This window comes from Drosophila tropicalis, unplaced genomic scaffold (assembly GCF_018151085.1).
Source record: "Drosophila tropicalis isolate 14030-0801.00 unplaced genomic scaffold, ASM1815108v1 contig_758, whole genome shotgun sequence".
In the NCBI taxonomy this organism is placed as follows: domain Eukaryota; kingdom Metazoa; phylum Arthropoda; class Insecta; order Diptera; family Drosophilidae; genus Drosophila; species Drosophila tropicalis.
This window is the reverse complement of record NW_027173245.1, coordinates 204,701-224,835: the sequence shown is the minus strand read 5'-3', so window position 1 is coordinate 224,835 and position 20,135 is coordinate 204,701. Positions and strand designations below refer to the sequence as shown.

General features: G+C 43.0%; 2 protein-coding genes across 2 annotated transcripts; one reads left to right on the top strand and one right to left on the bottom strand.

Annotated features, from left to right (window-relative positions):
• Positions 1 to 11,371: 11,371 nt before the first annotated feature.
• Positions 11,372 to 15,773, top strand: LOC137579671 (uncharacterized). The gene is made up of 3 exons (XM_068293433.1): positions 11,372 to 12,302; positions 12,837 to 14,518; positions 15,687 to 15,773. Exons 1-3 carry the CDS (start codon positions 11,372 to 11,374, stop codon positions 15,771 to 15,773), a joined length of 2,700 nt encoding a protein of 899 aa, XP_068149534.1.
• A 2,795-nt stretch (positions 15,774 to 18,568) lies between these two features.
• On the bottom strand, positions 18,569 to 19,927 carry LOC137579670 (uncharacterized). Its single transcript, XM_068293432.1, has 2 exons — positions 19,799 to 19,927; positions 18,569 to 19,612 (listed from the first exon to the last, which is right to left on the bottom strand). The coding sequence occupies exons 1-2, from the start codon at positions 19,925 to 19,927 to the stop codon at positions 18,569 to 18,571; spliced, it is 1,173 nt and encodes a 390-aa protein (XP_068149533.1).
• Between the last annotated feature and the right edge of the window lie 208 nt (positions 19,928 to 20,135).

Genomic DNA, 20,135 nt, shown 5'->3' with positions numbered 1-20,135 from the left:
AGTGATTGATGAAAGTTCTCTTCTTAGCGAACTTAAACTAGTTAAACCTGTTTATTCTCCGGGGCCAGATGGTCTACCTTGATGTGTACTCCGGTTCTGTGCAAACGGAAACGGATTCAGTCTGTCGAATCTGCCTCTTTTCCATCTATTTGGAAAGAGTCGTATATTATTCCTCTGCATAAAAATGGCAAAAAGTCCGAAGCCTCTAACTACAGGGGTATCTCAAAATTGTCCGCTATTCCGAAAGCTTTTGAGAAAATTATAACTTCTCAATTGCAACATTTTTGCAGCTCCATTATTTCGCCATCCCAACATGGGTTTGTGAAACGTAGGTCTACAGCCACTAACCTTTTAGAATTTACCTCTATAATTATCAAGGGGTTCAAAAATGCTAAACAAACTGATGTCATATACACGGGCTTCAGCAAAGCCTTTGTTTCTGTTAATCATACTCTATTACTTTTTAAACTGAACGACATTGGATTTCCACCTCTTTCCCTTTCTTGCGTTCGAGAATATTTAATAAATAGAAAAGAGAATGTACTTTTTAGGTCTTCTTTTTCGAATTCCATTCCTGTGACTTCTGGTGTACCTCAAGGTAGTCATCTTGGCCCTGTGCTTTTCACATTATTCATTAACGAGCTTCCATCAGTCATTGTTCATTCGCGCGCGCTTATGTAAGCTGACGATGTCAAGCTTTGTCCTACTTATAATGATACAGATTCATTTAGTCGGCTACAAGCTGATCTTAAAAACTTTCAATCCTGGTGCCAGTTTAATCTATTAAATCTTAACACTACCAAATGTAAGTTAATGACTTTTTTTCGTAACTCATGTAGACACACACAGAGTTCGCAACTAGAGAAACGACGCTGATTCGACGCTCCGTTGTAATCCGGTTTTTTTCGTTAGTCTACGGGACGTGTATTATCTGCAAAGTAAAGCGGACGGTGTGAGACGGTGTTGGCTACGCAGGCCTACTCACGGTTATCCCGAATCGCCTGGCACCCGTTCGCGATTTCGTTTTAAAACCTGCTGGGGCTGCTGCGGTCATCCGTTCAGGTGGGTGAGGGGCGTAAATTGCTCTCATCGCATCCCTCGCGCGCGCGTTTGTAGTAGTGGGGTGGCCGCACCCCTATCACTATCACCATCATCGACATCGATAACACCAACTGAAGTGCTTCCTGGTTTGAGCCATCTCTTCTAATATACGTATTTACATACATACATACGCAAATATTTTTCGTCTTTGTTTTCCTTTTTTCTTTTTCTCCCACCTTTTTTCCACAGCTGAAAAGCCGACTCGTGGTGCAGATATCAGCTGTGCACTTGTCAGGCCAACCCGGGCTTAAAAGCCCCAACATTGGCACCTGTCAACTCAGCGAAATCGCTGAAAGCTTTAAAGCGGAGCTTAAAGTGAGCTGCCTTGGAGGCGAAAGTTCCAGGTTCAAATCTGCCCTGTGAAAAAACTTTTAGTTGCAATATTTTTCTTTTTTTAGAAATTAATTGTCAGAGACAAGCACTCTGCCTTGGAGGCGAAATTTCCAGGTTCAAATCCGCACTATGGAAAATTTTTCAATTGCCATTTTTTTTATTTTTTTTTTTTTATAGAAATTAATTGTGAGAAAATTTCTAATAATTGATTGGGGATTTTTGGAACTAGTGGTTGACACTTTCGTCAGAACACAGCCGTGAGCAGCTTTACAGGCTAAGCCTAAGAAAGGCAGAGCGTGAGCGAAATGGGTTCTAGATTTTTGCGAAACAATTCCCCATGGGACGTCCCGCAGAAACCCCCTAATACGTATTTGCATCCTTAAATTTGTATGCATGTGCTCTGTTGATGACGTATGATGTAGTAGACAGCAAGCAGAGCTGCCGGCAGAGCTAGGAGCAGAGCAGCGATTATTATATTGACTGTAACTTGTGTTATATTTATCCGATCCGATTCAAATGGGATCTGGTGTTTTACATCCAATATTATCAAATATGTAAATTTCATAGCGATACTCAAATTTTTATGAAAATGTTTGTTCTGGAGCTATATGATATAGTAGTCCGATCCTGATAAAAGCACAGAAAAAAATTTCAGCCCAATATCTCTTAAGGTGGCTGAGTAAACGCATACGCACGGACGGACAGACGGACATGGCTATATCGACTCAGCTTCTCATGCTGATCAAGAATATATATACTTTATGGGGTCGAAAACGACCCTGTGCGTTACAAACATCTGACCAATTTTATAATACCCTCTGCGAGGGTATAAAAATATATATAAGCACGAAAATGAGATACGGTAACGATGGATAACTACTTTCAAAGCCGTCTCTTTGGTCTCTTTGAAAGTAGTTATCCATCGTTACCGTATCTCATTTTCGTGCTTATATATATTAGAAAATAATTAGAGAAAATATAATTGAGGTGTTTAGAAGTGAACAAAGCCACTCCCCTCAAAGCTCCTTAACTCTAGTGCAGATAAGAACAATATATTTAGAACTAGCTGGAGAAGAATTCCCAGTAAAAGGAGATACAAGAATACAAATGTGCTTCTTGCTGAGTGTACCAAACATATGCTGCTACACAAATGCAGCAGGTACTTTCCATTTCTACTTGATGGAATAAAAAAAAAATAATAAAATCAAATAAATACATACATAATCAAAAAAAAAAAAAAAAAAAAACAAGAAGAACACACACACACATACACACAAAAATATAAATAAACAATTGAAAAAAAGGCACGTGCTGATGACTAGCACCGAACCGTCCAGAGGACTTGAATTTCCTGACGGCTGTACCTACCGTACAAAGGGACGCACCCCTCCTCGAACAGGTATTAGAGGTGTGTCCAAACGAGGGACCACGCCCACTCACGATAGCTGAGTACCAGGCTCGCCAAGAGAAGCAAAAGGAAGACCCCAAAAAGAAGTTGAGGGGAGAAAAATACGCCAGGCTAAGACGTGAAAGGAAGCTCCTCCACGACCTCCTCCACACAGGACTGAACGACGAGGACCGACAGCACTACACAGAGTACAAAGAGCGAAGACACGCAAGGAGTATATGATTCCCTTGCCATGTACGAGTTTGCACTTGTTGCACAGTACAATTACTAACCAACCATTGATAGGCTATTACTAAATGAGATAATTTTTCTCTCTTTCAAAATTTTTAATTTATATTAAAATAAAAAAATATAACAACCGAATCCATAAAATGTTTTTTCTCAAACCAATAGAAAACAGGTCTAAACGACCACGAAACAAAATTTGAAATTTGAAATTATATACAATGCATAATAAAATAATTAAGAAAAAATATCAGAATAGAGCAGATGGCCTAAAATACAAGGAGAAATCAACTGAAAGGTCGATAAACTGTTGACATTGGGATGCATAGAACCATCACAAAGCCCATATAGCTCACCCATAGTGATGGTGAGAAAGAAACAGGCAGGCAAAGGCAAATGGAGATTATGCGTAGATTTCAGACAGATCAACGCAAAGTCGATAAATGATGCACACCCAATGCCACTCATCGACTATATCTTAAATCAGCTACGCAAAGCCAGATTCATAAGCAGCTTGGATCTGAAAGATGGCTATTGGCAGATCCCATTGGAGGAAAAAAGCAGACCAATGACGGCCTTTACTGTTCCAGGCAAAGGGTTATTTCAGTGAAAAGTGATGCCGTTTGGTCTACAGTAATTGGCCCAGAAATGGTACCAAACGCATTTGCATACCAAGATGACATCGTGATAGTAAGAAAAACAATTGAACACATAAAACACCTTCGAGAAGTGTTCAGAAGATTGAAGGAGGCAGATTCAAGAATTAATGCGGAGAAATGCCAATTCTTCACAAAAGAACTAAAGGTTCTAGGTCACTTGGTGACAGAAGACGGTATTGCCACTGACCCAGACAAGGTGGCCGCAATAGCACAGCTAAAGCCACCAACCTGCACAAAGGAATTACGCCAGTATCTTGGAGTGACCTCATGGTACCGACGATTTGTACCAGGTTTTGCAACATTAACACTGCTTAAGAAAAAAAACAAGGTGGCACTGGAACGATGAGCATTAGGCAGCTTTCGAGGCAGTGAAGGAAAGATTGATAAACGGCCCAGTATTGGCATGTCCAGATTTCACAAAAATGTTCGTGCTACAGACAGAAGCAAGAAACATGGGATTGGTTGCCATCCTGGTACAGGGTGCTGTTATACCTATCAACGGAGCTGAATCCTGCCGGAAAAAACTATTCGGCAACAGAAAAAGAAAGCCTGGCAATAGTGTGGGAGGTGCGTAAATTAACACCATATCGAGAAAGATACCATTTTAGAGTGGTGACCGATCACATGGCGTTGAAATGGCTGAACAGCATAGAAAGCCCGACGGTCCGTACAGCTCGATGGGCACTGGAACTGCAGCAATATGATTTCGAAATAGCATATCGAAAGGGCAAACTAAACATCGTCGCCGATGCCTTATCCAGACAGCCAATGGAGGGGTGCAAATGAATAGTAGACAATGGTGCCAGATTACGACAAGCGAACAAATTTTCCAAATCCTTTCGTGATCGCACGTGTCTCAGTGATGCAATAAGTGGGTCCGCAGACGCTGCTAGCATGTTACAAAAGTCTTCATTTTGTCTAACACGAGAAGTTTTTAATGTATTTGTATATCTGAACCTTTTGTAGTCATTGTTTTTACATTCCTGTGCTTCTTCGGATAGCTCTCTAATTGGTAAACACTGATATTCTATTAAATCCTTTCCGTCACCCAAAATCCTATGTACGTAATAATTTTTTCGAAGAAATATCCGATTTGTTGCACTTTTATAAAACGGAATAATAAAAGACTTCTTCCAAACATCAGGAAAGCTACAAGTCTAACTCGATATTAAGAATAACCGAAATAAAGGCTTAGATAGGGTAATCGAAGACATTTTAAGGATGCAACTAGGTATATTATCAGGCCCAGGTACGAAAGAAGACTTCATAGTAAGGATCTTTAGGGTTCACAAGGGGCGTTTCAGATACAGAACTAACAATGGGAATCGAGACAAAAACAAGATCGAGGATTCTTTTAGAAGAGTTAAGTAAAAAATTCAACTGATATAGCGGACATTCAAGTAGGCTATCAAGATTGCCTTGCAACATTGCCTTAAAAAAGATAGATTGTCATGAACCAGGTAGGTCACGATATCTGAAGCTGAAGGAATATATGAACAAAAAATATATGAGCTAAAGTTGGAACATGTAACTGCAACGCAAATAAACTCAACACTTCAGGGCAGTGTGAGGAACATTATATATAATAGTAATGTCCCACGGGTGCATGTCAAAACGCCCAGTGTCATAATGCCCATGGCCTTCATTTGTGTCATATTAAATATATTGAAGTGGATAACATATTAAACGGTTCTTTTGGAAAGGTTGTTTCATCGGTTCATAATGCGCTTTACCAACCCAATAACAAGTGATTCGGGCCGCCTGCAATATCCCCAGGATTTATATTAAGTACTAGATTAAGAAAAATATCTCAAACTTGTTGTTAGGCTCTAATTTAAGAGTAGATTCAACAAATATATATTAAACGTTAAAAAAAAAAAAATAAATAATGCGCTTTGCAAGAAGTTTCTGGCGTTATGACACTTTTCGCTATTTCACTTTTGGAGTGGGTGTTAAGACACTCTTAAAAGTGTCATAAGGCCATGGCGTTAAGACTCTTAAGAGAAATGCATGCACTAGTCTAGCATGCGTGGGCCAATGGAGCAAGACTATGCGTGTACGAGAGAGAGTACCGGTGCTCTCTGTCTGCGCTACGCATGCGAACCAAGCGGAATGGGATCGTGCAAAACCGAAGCCCGAAGAGAGTAAAAGTAAGTGCCAACGAGACGGGTGCGGGGGTGCATGTTGCCGAAACGAAATCAATTGAGGGCTATGCTTGTGAAGCGGGGAGCAGGTAGTAAGAAAATAAATGCGAGAACGATAACGGACGGCTTGTGGGTATGTGAGGGGAATATACAAGCCGAAGAGGGAGGGATAAGTATTGGGGAAGCCCTCTTTCTGGTGGATAAATTATGCGCGGTAGATCGCGATACAATTAAATCAACTACTAGTATTTAATTGAATAATCATGCTAAAATATAAAACAATAGACTAAGTTAATTATAGTAAAGATATAAATATGTGTGTAGTATATCCATACCAAAAATCATTCAACACAAAGAGCTCAACTTGTAACACTTTGTTGCAATAAAACATAAGTGTGCAGCTCGTACAGCTCGATGGGCACTGGAACTGCAGCAATATGATTTCGAATAGCGAAAGGGCAAACTAAACATCGTCGCCGATGCCTTGTCCAGGCAGCTAATGGAGGGGTGCAAATGAAGAGTAGACAATGGTGCCAGATTACGACAAGCAAACAAAGAGTGTTATTCTCCAGACGTATAGGGGACCCAGCATTGATGATCCAATGTAAGCTACTCGCTTTCAGTTTAAGCTGTGACTTTTTTGCTTCGATATGCTTGCGCCAAGTTAGTCTTCTGTCTAGGTGGATGCCAAAGTAAGTGACATCCACGGCTTGAAGAATTGGTACGTTGTTTAGCATTAGAGCTGGACAGTTTCTTCTGTTAAGCGTAAATGTGACATCTTTGCATTTCTGCACGCCAGGTTGCTAGCCATTCCTCTACCACCTTGAGGTGTTCCTCTAATTTTGCAGAGGCTTGTATTGGGCATTTTGATCTGCTGAGGATTGCCGTGTCATCGGCAAAAGTGGATGTTGTAAGTCCTAAACTCATTGGTAAGTCTACAGCGTACAGCAGGTAGAGCAATGGGCCGAGTACACTGCCTTGCGGTACAGCAGCTTTGATTTCAAAGTTAGCCGAGACGGAGCCATTACATCTTACAGCGAATTTCCTATTCTAAAGGTATGATTCCATGAGTTTGTGCGTGTACTGTGGGAGTTTTGCCGGATTTTGAACATCAGACACTCCAGCCAAACACTGTCGAAAGCCTGGGCAACGTCGAGAAATACAGCCAGAAATACAGTATTCTTTTAGTTCGAATGCTGTTCGTATTTCGGATGTTATGCGATTGACTTGTTCAATTGTACCATGTTTTTTTCGGAAGCCGAACTGGTGTGAAGGGATTGTGTTCTCCGATGCCAGAAATGAGTTTAGTCGGATCTGCAGTGCCTTTTCAAAAAGCTTTGAAAGACATGGCAGCAAACTAATTGGCCTATAGGATGATGGCTTGGTTTTGTCGTTTCCCACTTTAGGAATCATGATGATAGTGGACCTTTTCCATGCTCTTGGGAAGTAGAAAATTCTTATTATATCGTTGAACAGTTTGCAGATGTATTGTATGGCGATGATAGGGAGTTCTAGGATCATTTTCGGTGTGATTAGGTCATGGCCAGGGGCTTTGTTCGTCTTTATGTGGTTTTGATTAACTGCAGTGACCTCATCCAATTGGAATTCCGAGTACTCACTATCCGTTAATGTGCTCGAAGGGGGAACTAAAAATTTGTTTGATATTGGATTTGGCTGGAAAACCATTTTAAGATGTGTGGCAAATACGGATGACCTATCTTCGTCACTGCGGGCCCATCCACCGGTTGGACCCCTTATCGGTGAAACTGTCTCTGTGGGAGCGCTTAAAGTTGGGTGCGCTTTCCACAGAGGATGTTTAGTGCTGGTTGGGCTGAGCTTTTCTATGTATTTCCTTTGAGCCCAGCTTTCCTCTTGTCTTAACTCCTTGGAGAGATTGCGATTGGCATGCCTTAGGCGAAGTTTTGCTGCTGGTGATCGAGTAATCTGCCATTCTCTTCTTAGACGTCGTTTTTCGGTTACTAATTGTTCTATCCGCCGGTTCGTAGGCCTATTAACAGGTTTAGTGTAAGTAGGGGCATGTGGAGTAGACACTCTTGCTGCAGCTTTCTTCATCGACTCAAGTGCAGAGACGCACATGTCAATGTCCTCTGCAGCATCCAGTTTCGGCGAACAGTCAATGTGGGCACTCATGTACATTTTATATTTAAGCCAATTTGTTTTGTTGCTTGTAAGCCTATATGGGCAATCAAGTACTTGAGGTCTTGTTAATAGTGTGAATAGCACTGGAGAATAATCGGAGGTTAAATCTAGCAGTGTAGGCCTATCCGGTGAGAAGCAATCCATCTTATTGAGTGGGTTGACTATTGTGTTGTACAACTGCTTGCCTTTAGGATTCACCAGGCGAGACCTACAGTGCGTATGTTTGGCGGTATAGTCCCCTGCTGCAATGAAGCGATCTCCGAGTGTGTTAAAGAAATCGGTAAATTCCTTTTCAGAGATTGAGAAGTGTGGTGGGCAATACAGGGCAGCCAAAGTAGTGTTGCCGAAGCTGGTTTGGACGGTTATAGCAGTTGCTTGTAGGTGCTGTGTTTCAAATCTGTTGAGGAACGAGTGTTTTATACGAATTTTGATTAGGATACCAGTCCCGCCATGCGCTTTTCCGTCTGGATGGTTTGCTGCATAGACTGATTGATTCCGCATCAACTCCTGCATACAGTTTGGCATAATCGCCATAAAGGCGGTCATGTTTTGACTCTGTGAGATTAAAAGGGCCTCTAAGCCACTTGGAGTTTGCTGGCCAAGTTCTGGTGCGCTAGGTTGGGGATTCTGTAGATGGTGGAGTGACGGGGTCTCCTTCTCGGGTTCCGTCTGTCCAGTTCGGAGCACACTAGCGAAGGATACACTAGGACTGTTTTTAGACGGCATGTTAGATGATCTTACAGCCTTGGCGAAGAATACCTCCGGTGTAGTTTTAGATGCGTTGAAGGTGATTTTTGGTCCAGCTGGGGGTTTGCGCCCGTTTAGGTGTGATTTAAGATCCTTGAAGACAGGACATCCTCTGTAGTTGGCCGTGTGGTTCCCTCCACAGTTACTGCATAGTCTTAGTTATGATGTTCGCCGCAGACAACACACACTGACCTGAGATTGCAATTGTTAGAGGTGTGGTTGTATTCCTAGCAGTTTTTACACTCCGGTGGTTGGTATCTCTTATGGGTGTTCTTCATTTGGCTTCGACCGCTTTGCATCTGCTTGGAGCTCGATTTTAAAGTGCGACTGTGCGAATTTGTTCCTGTTGATGATGTTGACAACGGATTTGACCGCACACCCTTTTTCGACCAACGCGTCTGCTATTTCTTGAGTAGGGACCGATGGCTCAATCCCCTTCAACACAACCTGGAGCCCTTTACTGCTTTTTAGTTGGTAGGTATCGAAGTTGATATAAGCATTACGGAGGTACTTTTCTATGATGCGGAAATTGTCCTCAGTTTGGGTTTGACATTTAATTTCTTTAATGTTACCTCTATTGAGAGGGGTTACAACAAAGTTGTTTGCCCCTACTGTTTCTACTAGCTTCGAAATCAGGGCGCTGCAGTTGGCTCCACGGATGTATAAAGGGGGTGGACTAGCCGACTTAACTTTATCTACTGCGCCGGCTTGATCATCTTGCTGATCGGCAAACGATTCCTGCTAAGGGGTGCTACTTGTTCATTTGGTTTGGTTATTTTCGGCGTATTGCCAGTTTTTTTTTTTTGCGGGCTTAGCTTCCGCTTAGTTATTTTAATATATCTATCCATTCCAGTTTGGACAGAAGACGTTGGGTTTATTCTTGTGGCTGACTCTGCGTGACTTGTCGGTGACGGCTTGAGGCAGGTCAATACTTCGGCAGACGTTGCTCTCAACGAGCTGACGGTGCTGGGCTGTGCAAACGATGACCCAGTTGTCGATATTGATGGAGAAGCACACTGCTCTCTCCACGGTAAATTGCTGTTGTTTGCTGAGTGGCTTGCACTTTCGGTGTTATTGCTTACGGTAGCATTCAGTGCGGTTGGCGACACCACCGAAAAGTACGCGTTGTTGCGTTGGACCGAGAGTCGAGAGTCGCTCACGTTGTTGTTGCACTATTAGTTCTTGTAGCTGTTGCTGGTGGGGATCGAGAGAGCTTGGGCCCGAATTGGTGGACTTGGCTTTTCTAAAAAATTACGCACTTTGTTGTTGCAACTTAGTATTTATTGCTATTAGAACAAACTAATAGCAATATGATAGCAAATGTGCGTCTCTGAGGCGTCTGAGAGCCCTACACAATTTTTGTAAATGCGATCTTTTTTTTCAGTGTGATAAGGATCTTTGGGCTTCCCAAGGAGCTGAGTTTCAGATACAGAACTAACAATGGGAATCGAGACAAAAACAAAATCGAAGATTCTTTTAGAAGAGTTAAGTAAAGAATTCAACTGATATAGCGGACATTCAAGTAGGCTATCAAGATTGCCTTGCTACATTGCCTTAAAAAATATAGATTGTCATTAACCAGCCAAGAAATATTAGGCAAGTTAAAATCACCTAAAACTATAAAGAAATTTTCAAGACGTCTAAAAATAGCTTGCCAAGCGTCAGCATGGTGCAGGTAGGTCATGATATCTGAAGCTGAAGGAATATATGTCAACGCGGTCTGTGGGCACCAAGACAAGCACTCTACCTTGGAGGCGAAAGTTCCAGGTTAAAATCCGCTCTGTGAAAAAATTTTCAGTTGCAATATTTTTTTTGTTATAGAAATTTATTGTCAGAACCTGGTACTTTCACTCTGCCTTGGAGGCGAAAGTACCAGGTTCAAATCCGCCCTGTGGAAAATTTTTGAATTGCATTTTTTTTTTTTTTTATAGAAATTAATTGTGAGAAAATTTCTAATAATTGATTCGGGATTTTGGAACCAGTGGTTGAAAATCTTTATTTCAATGTTAATTCAAATTTCTCACATGTTGTTTAAGCTGCAACTGAAGCCAGACTCTCTTTGCTAAAAAGAGAAAACGAACGAAGAGAGAGAGAGAGAGAGACCAAGAACAGCGCAAGTTACTTTGAAGTGACAAACTTGGAGATCCGTTACTTCAATTCTTTTCTTTCTTATTTCTTCTATGGAAATTTCCAGAACTTTGAATTTTGTAAAAGACAGCGTGATTTGCTGCACTTGATTTTTACTCTTGAAATTAATCTCGGTCGATGCGGTTGCACCTTCTGTGCCCGCCGACAATTGTACTATAGTTTTAGGTTAAGAAAATAAAGCAACCGATTGAAGTCAACCTGGTCATCTCATTTCTTGCCAATCGCAAGTGCCTCGAAGCCGCTTCGGTGGAAATCATCCGAAGGCCGCATCATATAAGACGAGCAGTTTGGGGCTCCGCAAGGGCGCAGCCGTTAACCAACATATTTATGGTGCCGAAACCCGGGAGGAATGATCTTGGCGATTGGATTTAGAGTGTGATTGCCAGTGGATAGACTGATTCGGGTGAGTACAATTTAACGTTGATGTGTTTGGGTAGGTGTTCATTATGGCTGAAAAACTGTTACCGTTGGCTACGGAGCAAATCACATTGCTCACTTCGCTGGAGAAGTCATTGGCGCGATATAAATCGGAGGAGTCGGGACATACCGAGAGTCATCTGGAAGCCAGATTGGACTCGATTGCCCACCTTCACGCAGATTTTCAGCGCAATCATCACCAACTGATTCAAGAACGAGATAATGCGGAAATAAAGGGCAGATATTTTGACAAAGACATCAGAGACTGTTTCGAAGAAACCTACATAATGGGAGTAGCTGAGATTCGAAATGAGTTGCAGAGACATAAGGATCGGAGAATCCCGGCGTCGACTGCATTTGATGAGTCTTGTTTGCATCAGACGGTGCATGAACAAATGGGACCATGTTTGGAGGAAGTGAAACTCCCAACAGTTAAACTGCCTACCTTCAGCGGGAAATTTATTGAGTGGCCGGCGTTTAAAGAGGTGTTTTTAACAAGAGTACACCACTGCGACAAGCTGACGGACTTACATCGTTTTCATTATTTGAAGGATTCGTTGGTTGGAGACGCAGCTAAGGATATTGAACATCTAACGCTAATAGCGGCGAACTATGAAGTGGCTTGGAGAATGTTGATAAATTTGTATGATAACAACCGAGTGTTATTTTTACATTACATGGATGTGTTCGATCAGCAATTACCAATAAAATATGGAGATGCGGAAAGTTTGAGAAGATTTGTGCAAACTTCCCGCTCATGTGTGAATTCATTGGAGAAGACTGGTGTGGATGTGCGACAACAGTCTGAAATTTTAGTGTACTACATGATGAAGAGATTACCGAATCAATTAAGAGTGGATTGGGAGCGGTCAATATCTTCAACGCAGAATCTGCCGAGCTTTGAGGAGCTCAGTCAGTATCTTGAAACACAGTACAGAACAATGATTACGGCGTCAGCAGGTAATATCGAGGGAACTCTATCACGGGATAGACATCGGAATGCAAAGCCAGGTGTACATGGGTTACGAGTTAACCAGAACTACACAAAGGCTTCATTTGTTACTCGAGAGACAGACCTATGCATTGTGTGTCAAGGGGATGCACACCTTATCGGAGTATGCAGGATATTCCAGGAGATGAGGCTATCGGAACGAAAGGCGTGTGTAGTGAGGCATCGACTGTGTTTTCGATGCCTTAGACCAAATCACCGAATAGATGCATGTGACAGTGCGGTAAATTGTGAAAAATGTCAAGGACGGCTTCATACACTACTCCATGTAGACAAATCAGGATGCGAGAGGCCGCTTGGCACACTAAGGAAGGGAGTTATCCCAACAGCATCTGCGAATGCTTTAATTGGAAAGAGTACAACAGAAACTGCGGTAAGGCACAAAGACGAGGTTTTATTACCAACAGCAATGGTGTCGATAGAAGGCTATCCCTTACAGTTTAGAGCGTTTTTGGATCAAGGTTCACAAGTTTCGTTCATTTCAGAGAATGCAGCTCAGCAGCTACGTTTACGGCGCAAACAAGCTCACATCACTATTACTGGATTAGCAGATACAAAAATTACAGATGCGGCAGCAGAGGTGGAGCTAGTCATAAGATCAATCTACAACCCACATGCGAAATACAAGCTGCTCGCGTCAGTAATACCTCTAGTGAGTAAGCGCATGCCAATCAAACGACTGCCGTTTGAAGAGTGGACTCATCTGAAGGGCTTACCGTTGGCCGACCCTAACTTCTTCAGTCCACAAGGAGTTGATATTTTGTTGGGAAATGACGTCTACGATGAGCTGATGTTGGGAGAAGTGCATCGAGGAATACGTGGTATGCCTCTGGCGCAAAATACGCATTTGGGATACATTGTATCAGGAAAAACGAATCAAGAAGCTGGTAGGAGATCGTCCTACACCATAACGGTACGAAGGAAGGAAGCTGATGAGATACTTGAACAATTGTTATGTAAGTTTTGGGAGCTAGAACAATTCGACGAGGAGCCACGTGGGGTTTCAGTAGAGGATAACTGGTGCGAAGATTTCTTCGTTAAGACACATAGCCGAATGCCGTCTGGGAAATATGTTGTTCGTCTTCCTTTTCTAACATACTTGGACGAATCAATGGTAATTGGAGAATCATATAAGAGCGCGTTAAAACGATTACATTCTCTGAACAGACGGTTGCGTAACGATGCGAGTTTGAAGAACGCTTATGTTGGCACGATAAATGAGTATCTGGAGCTGGGTCAAATGGAACGTGTAACGTCACGGGCTAGTAAGACGGGCAATCCTGCATTGGGGGGAGTCGATCATTGCTACCTACCGCATCACCCAGTCATAAAGGAATCGTCATCAACTACGAAGGTACGAGTTGTCTTCGATGGATCGAGCAAGACGAGTAATGGAAAATCGCTTAATGAGATTCTAGCAATAGGTCCAAAATTGCACGTACATCTTCAAGGAATCATTCTCAATTGGCGAGGGCTAAAATGGGTATTTATGGCGGATGTTGAAAAAATGTACAGATGTATTAATATTCCAACCGACGACGCGCAGTACCAGCGTATTCTATGGAATCCGGACACAAGTGATTATGTGGAAGAATATGCCTGCACAACGGTGATGTTTGGAACGAGCTCCGCACCTTATTTAGCCATGAGAGTTATGAAACAATTAGCTATGGATGAATACGAGAAGTATCCACTGGCTGTGGATGTTATAAATCATCAAATGTATGTAGATGACATACTGTCTGGTGGCGACAGTATTGCAGAAACGGAGGATGTCAAGAACCAAGTGATTGGAATGCTTCGTAGTGGTACATTCGAACTACGGAAGTGGGCGAGTAATTGCACAAAGCTATTAGAGAACATACCAGTTGAGCATCGAGAATCAAGCGGATTGTTACACATGGAAGGTAATGATACTATTCGCACGTTAGGTCTATACTGGAGTCCCAAAGAAGATGAGTTCCGTTTTGCTTTGCATGTCGTTCCACCAATGAGCTCACCAACAAAGGGGACAATACTATCAGCAATTGCACGACTGTTTGATCCCATGGGATTGCTTAGTCCGATAATGATTACTGCCAAAATTCTCATGCAGCAACTGGGGAAGGAGAAAATTGGCTGGGATAGCACACTACCGGACACTATTAAGAGAGAATGGGAGAAATTCGTAAAAGAGTTACCAAACATAGTAACTATACGAATACCACGGCATGTTACATGGGGGCTACCGGGTGGTGTGGCTGAATTGCACCTGTTTTGCGATGCCTCGTCACGAGCATATGGAGCTACGGCTTACTTGCGCTTCCCAATTGGAGAGGATAAGTATCACACAGAGTTGCTATTGTCAAAGGGGAGAGTATCGCCAACTAAACAACAACTAACCATACCTAGGGCAGAGTTATGTGCTGCGCTTGAAGCAGCCAAAATGTATAAGTATCTAAAAGAGAATCTAAGAATTAACACTAATTATTCGAACACTATTTTTTGGTCAGATTCTATGATAACCATCAGTTGGATCCGTGGTGGAGCTGCCAACTGGAAAGTATTTGTGTCCAATCGAATAAACAAAATCCTGGAAATCTCAGACGAATGGCAATGGAGACACGTCGCCTCGAAAGATAACCCTGCAGATTATCTAAGCCGTGGCACGAGTGCAACCAAGTTGGCATCGTGTGAATTATGGTGGCATGGGCCATCATGGCTACAAGGATCGGACATCGAATGGCCTTGTAATGCTATTGATCAGGATTCGCTGTCGGTTGTTGACACTGAAGTCAAAAGGGTGACGTGCCATAAGATATCAGTGGAAGAAGCATTTATCAGCAAGTATTCATCGTATACACGACTCGTCTGGATTATATCATATATAAAACGTTTCGTATATAATTGTCGAACATCTGTGGCAGAACGAAGAGGATCTGGACTCTCAATTGTGGAATTAGAAGAGGGCCTACGTGAATTGATTAGGATGGTGCAGAAGGATTGTTTTAACTCTGAATGGAAGGCGCTATCGGAAGGCAGGGTAATAGCGAAGGACAGCATACTCCTGTCTCTTAATCCGTATTTTGATTCGAACGAACGTGTTTTACGTCTCGGAGGCAGGCTCCGAGATTCCCTGTTGCCCATAAATGAAAAATATCCTTATATATTACCGTATAAACATCCTTTCACAGATCTCGTCATATCTTACAGTCATATTTGCACCTTGCATGGTGGAACCTCACTAACGCTGAATTTTATAAGGAAGAAATTCTGGATTGTTAATGGACGCAATGCAGTTCGGTTTGGAATTCATAAATGTATCACATGTTTTAAGATGAAGCCTCAATTTGCAGGTCAGAAAATGGGAATGTTACCTGCAGTACGAGTACGCCCTTCTAGAGCATTCTCATCCGTTGGAGTGGACTACGCTGGACCCGTAAATATTTCGCCCTGCAAAGGAAGAGGACGTGTATCCCAGAAGGGATATATTGCTGTGTTCGTATGTCTAGTGACAAAGGCCATTCATTTGGAACCAGTTGGAGATCTGACCTCAGATGCGTTTATAGGAGCATTTAACCGTTTCATTGGCAGACGTGGCCTATGCACAGACGTTTATAGTGACTGCGGTACTAATTTTATTGGAGCCAACAAAAAATTGCAAGTGGACAAACTGGCATATTGTTCGTACATTACGAAACATATTGCGCCAACATTATTGAGAAAAGGAATGAACTGGCATTTCAACCCACCATCAGCGCCACACTTTGGTGGATTGTGGGAGGCTGGAGTGAAGTCCATGAAGTATCATCTGAAGAGAACTCTCGGAGAACAAGTTTTAACATTCGAGGAAATGGCAACTGTGTTGGCACAGATTGAGTCTTGCTTAAATTCAAGACCGTTATGTCCCCTATCAAATGATCCTGAAGATTTAATGGTATTAACACCCGGTCACTTTCTGATGGGTGAAGCGCCTTTAGCACCTCCTGCTCCGGAATTGGCTAAAGTTACTCTGATTGATCGATGGAAGAATTGTCAATATTATGCACAACAGTTTTGGAGAAGATGGAACTCGGAATATTTATCACGATTACAAAGGAGACCAAAATGGCTGCAGACCAAGGAAAATCTAACAGTTGGATGCATAGTGCTCATCAGGGACGAACTTTCCCGTCTCATCAATGGCCTCTAGGTCGGGTTATGGAGACACATGCAGGACCCGATGGACTAGTGAGAGTGGTGACTTTGAAGACAGTCAAAGGACTCATGAAACGACCGGTAGCCAAACTCTGTCCATTGCCTATTCAGGAGAATTGGATAGAGAATGACACCATTCCTACAGCTAAGTGTTAAATTGTTACTTTCTCGTTTCAGTTTTCTTTTCGCAGGAGTCTTCCAGACGTGAATTTGATGATGAAGATCGTCATCATCAAAGGGGGAGAATGTTTAAGCTGCAACTGAAGCCAGACTCTCTTTGCTAAAAAGAGAAAACGAACGAAGAGAGAGAGAGAGAGAGACCAAGAACAGCGCAAGTTACTTTGAAGTGACAAACTTGGAGATCCGTTACTTCAATTCTTTTCTTTCTTATTTCTTCTATGGAAATTTCCAGAACTTTGAATTTTGTAAAAGACAGCGTGATTTGCTGCACTTGATTTTTACTCTTGAAATTAATCTCGGTCGATGCGGTTGCACCTTCTGTGCCCGCCGACAATTGTACTATAGTTTTAGGTTAAGAAAATAAAGCAACCGATTGAAGTCAACCTGGTCATCTCATTTCTTGCCAATCGCAAGTGCCTCGAAGCCGCTTCGGTGGAAATCATCCGAAGGCCGCATCATATAAGACGAGCAGTTTGGGGCTCCGCAAGGGCGCAGCCGTTAACCAACACATGTTTTATATTATCTTACATTTGTGTTTGTGTTTTTTCTCCCCTTTTCACGTCTTTCCTGCTTGCCTAATTTTCTGGAACTAGCGCGCCGTCATAGCGGGTTGCCGCTGTCACCAGTGCAAGCAAAGACAAAGTAAATTCTAACTGTTCTTCTTCGAATGAGAAAGAATAAAACCCAGGGGCGCGTTGGGTTAACCTTTCTACTGGCGCGAGGCGGCAATTAAGCCTGCACCGCAACATTCCCCACCCCGTAATTGACCAGCGTCTTCGTGCGGTGAATCACTCTCCAAATTCAGTACGGCCAGCTTCACTGTTGGTCGCGTCACAAGTCCATCTACTGTGCGAACGACTGCGCTTCGCACTTGTCCGTCTTTCCCACGATGAACGTCTTCCCTTTGGCCAAGTATTACGTTTAGCGGCATCGTCTACAATTATCACAACGTCACCTACTGCTATCGGCTTGAGATGCGGTTGGAACCATTTCGTGCCTTGTAATTGTAGGTAGATATTCTCTTAGCCACCTCTTCCAGAAACGGTCGGCAATTTGGCTGGCAACACAATACCCTTTTGCGAGTTGCGGACCAGTCTGTTCCACTAGAACTGCCTTTTAGAAAATGGTTCGGCGTTAATGCTTCCGATTCGGCGCTTTCTAAAGGCACATAGGTCAGAGGTCTTGAATTCAAAATTTGCTGTACGTCAGCAAACGCTCCTCTTAACACCTCTTCCTTCAGGCCGGCCTTTGGCAGTATTTCTGAAAGTATTGATTTTGTTGAACGTACCAGTCGCTCCCAAACGCCGCCCATTTGCGGTTAACTGGGAGGGTTAAACTTAAACTCCAACGTTGGAAACTGTTGCTCCACAGCTGAAGTTGATATTCGTTCTATGTGCTCCTTCATTACGCGGCTGTCTCCTCTAAAATGTACGATTGTCCGAAAGTATGCAGCTCGGCACCCCTCTTCTGGCTACAAACGCCTTCAATACGCAGAGAAATGAGTCGGTTGACAGTGATGCATCAATTTCTAGGTGTACCGCTCGGGTCGTAAGGCATGTGAATAACACGCCCCATCTCTTCTCGTGCCTGCGGCCCACTGCGACTTCAAATGGGCCGAAGCAGTCCACTCCAGTAAAGGTAAATGGTTGTGTGTGCGGCGATAACCTCTCCTTTGGTAAATCGCCCATCTTTGATGGCACTGGTCGGGCCACTCGTATACGGCACGCTACACAGGCGTTCGCGACTTTTCTCATTAAAGCGCGTAAGCCGGTTATCCAGTACCGCTGTCGTACATCGTTAACGACAATTTCATTGTGCAAATAGTAATTCTTCCTGTGATAGTACTCCACAATCAGAAACGTTACTCTATGATTTTGGGTCGTTTAGTGTCCATGTCTACGCCTACAATTCTGTCGATTCGTCCTTTGATACGTAGCACTCCTAACTCGTCCAGGTAAGGAGTGCACTTAAATAGCTTACTTTTCATATTTGTTATGCCATGTCCTTGGTTTAAGCATCTGATCTCTTCTGGGAACTCCTCTTCTTGGCATGCACGAATAAAAACTGCATCAGTTTCCACATCGCGGTTTATAGCCAAAATGTTCCTCAATTGTTCTCCGCAAGGGCTCTTACATATGCCTTGCAAAAAGTTTAGAATTCGCTTTTGTACCAACGTTCCGAATCGTTCCGGATCAGGTGTGATGCAAGCCAAACAAGAGTTTCTTTTGACTTTCTCCTCGTGGTGCAAGATACTTTCACTCGTCTTGCTCGGGCTCTGCTCCATGCTAGGCCATTGTGTCTCTTGTTCATACAAGAATCTCGGGCCAACAAACCACCTTGAATTTCCGGTCATGTCTGGCATCTTTGTCCATTTCGTGCCATCGTCTGCAACGTTATGCTGGGTGGGCACCCATCGCCAAGATAGCACGTCAGAGTCTTCCAGAATTTCTCCAACACGCAATGCCACAAATTGATTGTATTTGCGGGCATCTGATCTAATCCAGCATAAAACGTCCTTAGAGTCCGTCCAGAAAATACGCTGACATACTGTTACTGAGATTTCTGGTTCGATGAATTTTGTCAGCCGTAAACCTAAAACAGCAGCCATCAGTTCCACCCGTGGTATTGAGACTGGCTTCAAGGGGGCCACACGTGTCTTAGACGCTACCAGGGAACAGTGGACTATTCCATCCACTTCTGCTCGCAGGTACACAAGCGCTGCATAAGCGTTGATGCTGGCGTCCACAAACGTGTGAAGTTGTACTCGTGCACAACAAACCTTCGGCATGCACCTTGAAATCCTCAATTCGTTGATTTTGGGTAACAGCTTCACCCAAATTTTCCAGTCTGCTTGGTCCTTTTCCTGAAGAGACTCATCCCAATCCGTTCCTGCTCGCCAGATATTCTGCAAAATAATTTTAGCACGAACAGTGAAAAAGTGAAAAATCCAAGTGGGTCAAAAATTGACATAACCACACTTAACACAGTTTGTGTTAAGCAAATCCGGCTTGACTACATACGTAAGTTGATCTGTCACGGGCAGCCACCACATGCCTAAAACCTTATCTTGCGTTTTCTCAAGGGATCCCACCTCCCTAGGCACGTCTCGTTCCTGGTTCTTGAGCGCTCTCACTACGCTCGGAGAATTCGAGGTCCAGCGCCTCATGTTGAATCCACCTACCAAGTGAATTCTCTGTACCTCCATGGCCAACTCCGTCATTTCGTCTTCTGCAACTCATCTCACTGCTACTGGTCGCTCCCGAAAACGTATTAGCACGCCAACTAGTGATGCCAATATGTCCGGGCCCTTTAGCAAGACGTCGTTCAATGACGTGCCTTTGACTTTCGCAGCTGCATCTCAGACCACCCTCGTCTTGTTCTTGTTTGGGTTAGTGACTGTAAATATAGAAAGAAACCATGAACTTTTA

Excerpts from the sequence above, each read along its gene's own strand:
- LOC137579671 (XM_068293433.1), top strand. The coding sequence starts at position 11,372 with ATGGCTGAAAAACTGTTACCGTTGGCTACGGAGCAAATCACATTGCTC. Across the intron at positions 12,303-12,836 it reads AATGATTACGGCGTCAGCAG|AGAATGCAGCTCAGCAGCTA; the intron begins GTAATATCGAGG and ends CGTTCATTTCAG. Across the intron at positions 14,519-15,686 it reads AGAGAGAATGGGAGAAATTC|GTCAGAAAATGGGAATGTTA; the intron begins GTAAAAGAGTTA and ends CTCAATTTGCAG.
- LOC137579670 (XM_068293432.1), bottom strand. The coding sequence starts at position 19,927 with ATGACGGAGTTGGCCATGGAGGTACAGAGAATTCACTTGGTAGGTGGA. Across the intron at positions 19,613-19,798 it reads AACGAGACGTGCCTAGGGAG|AATATCTGGCGAGCAGGAAC; the intron begins GTGGGATCCCTT and ends ATTATTTTGCAG.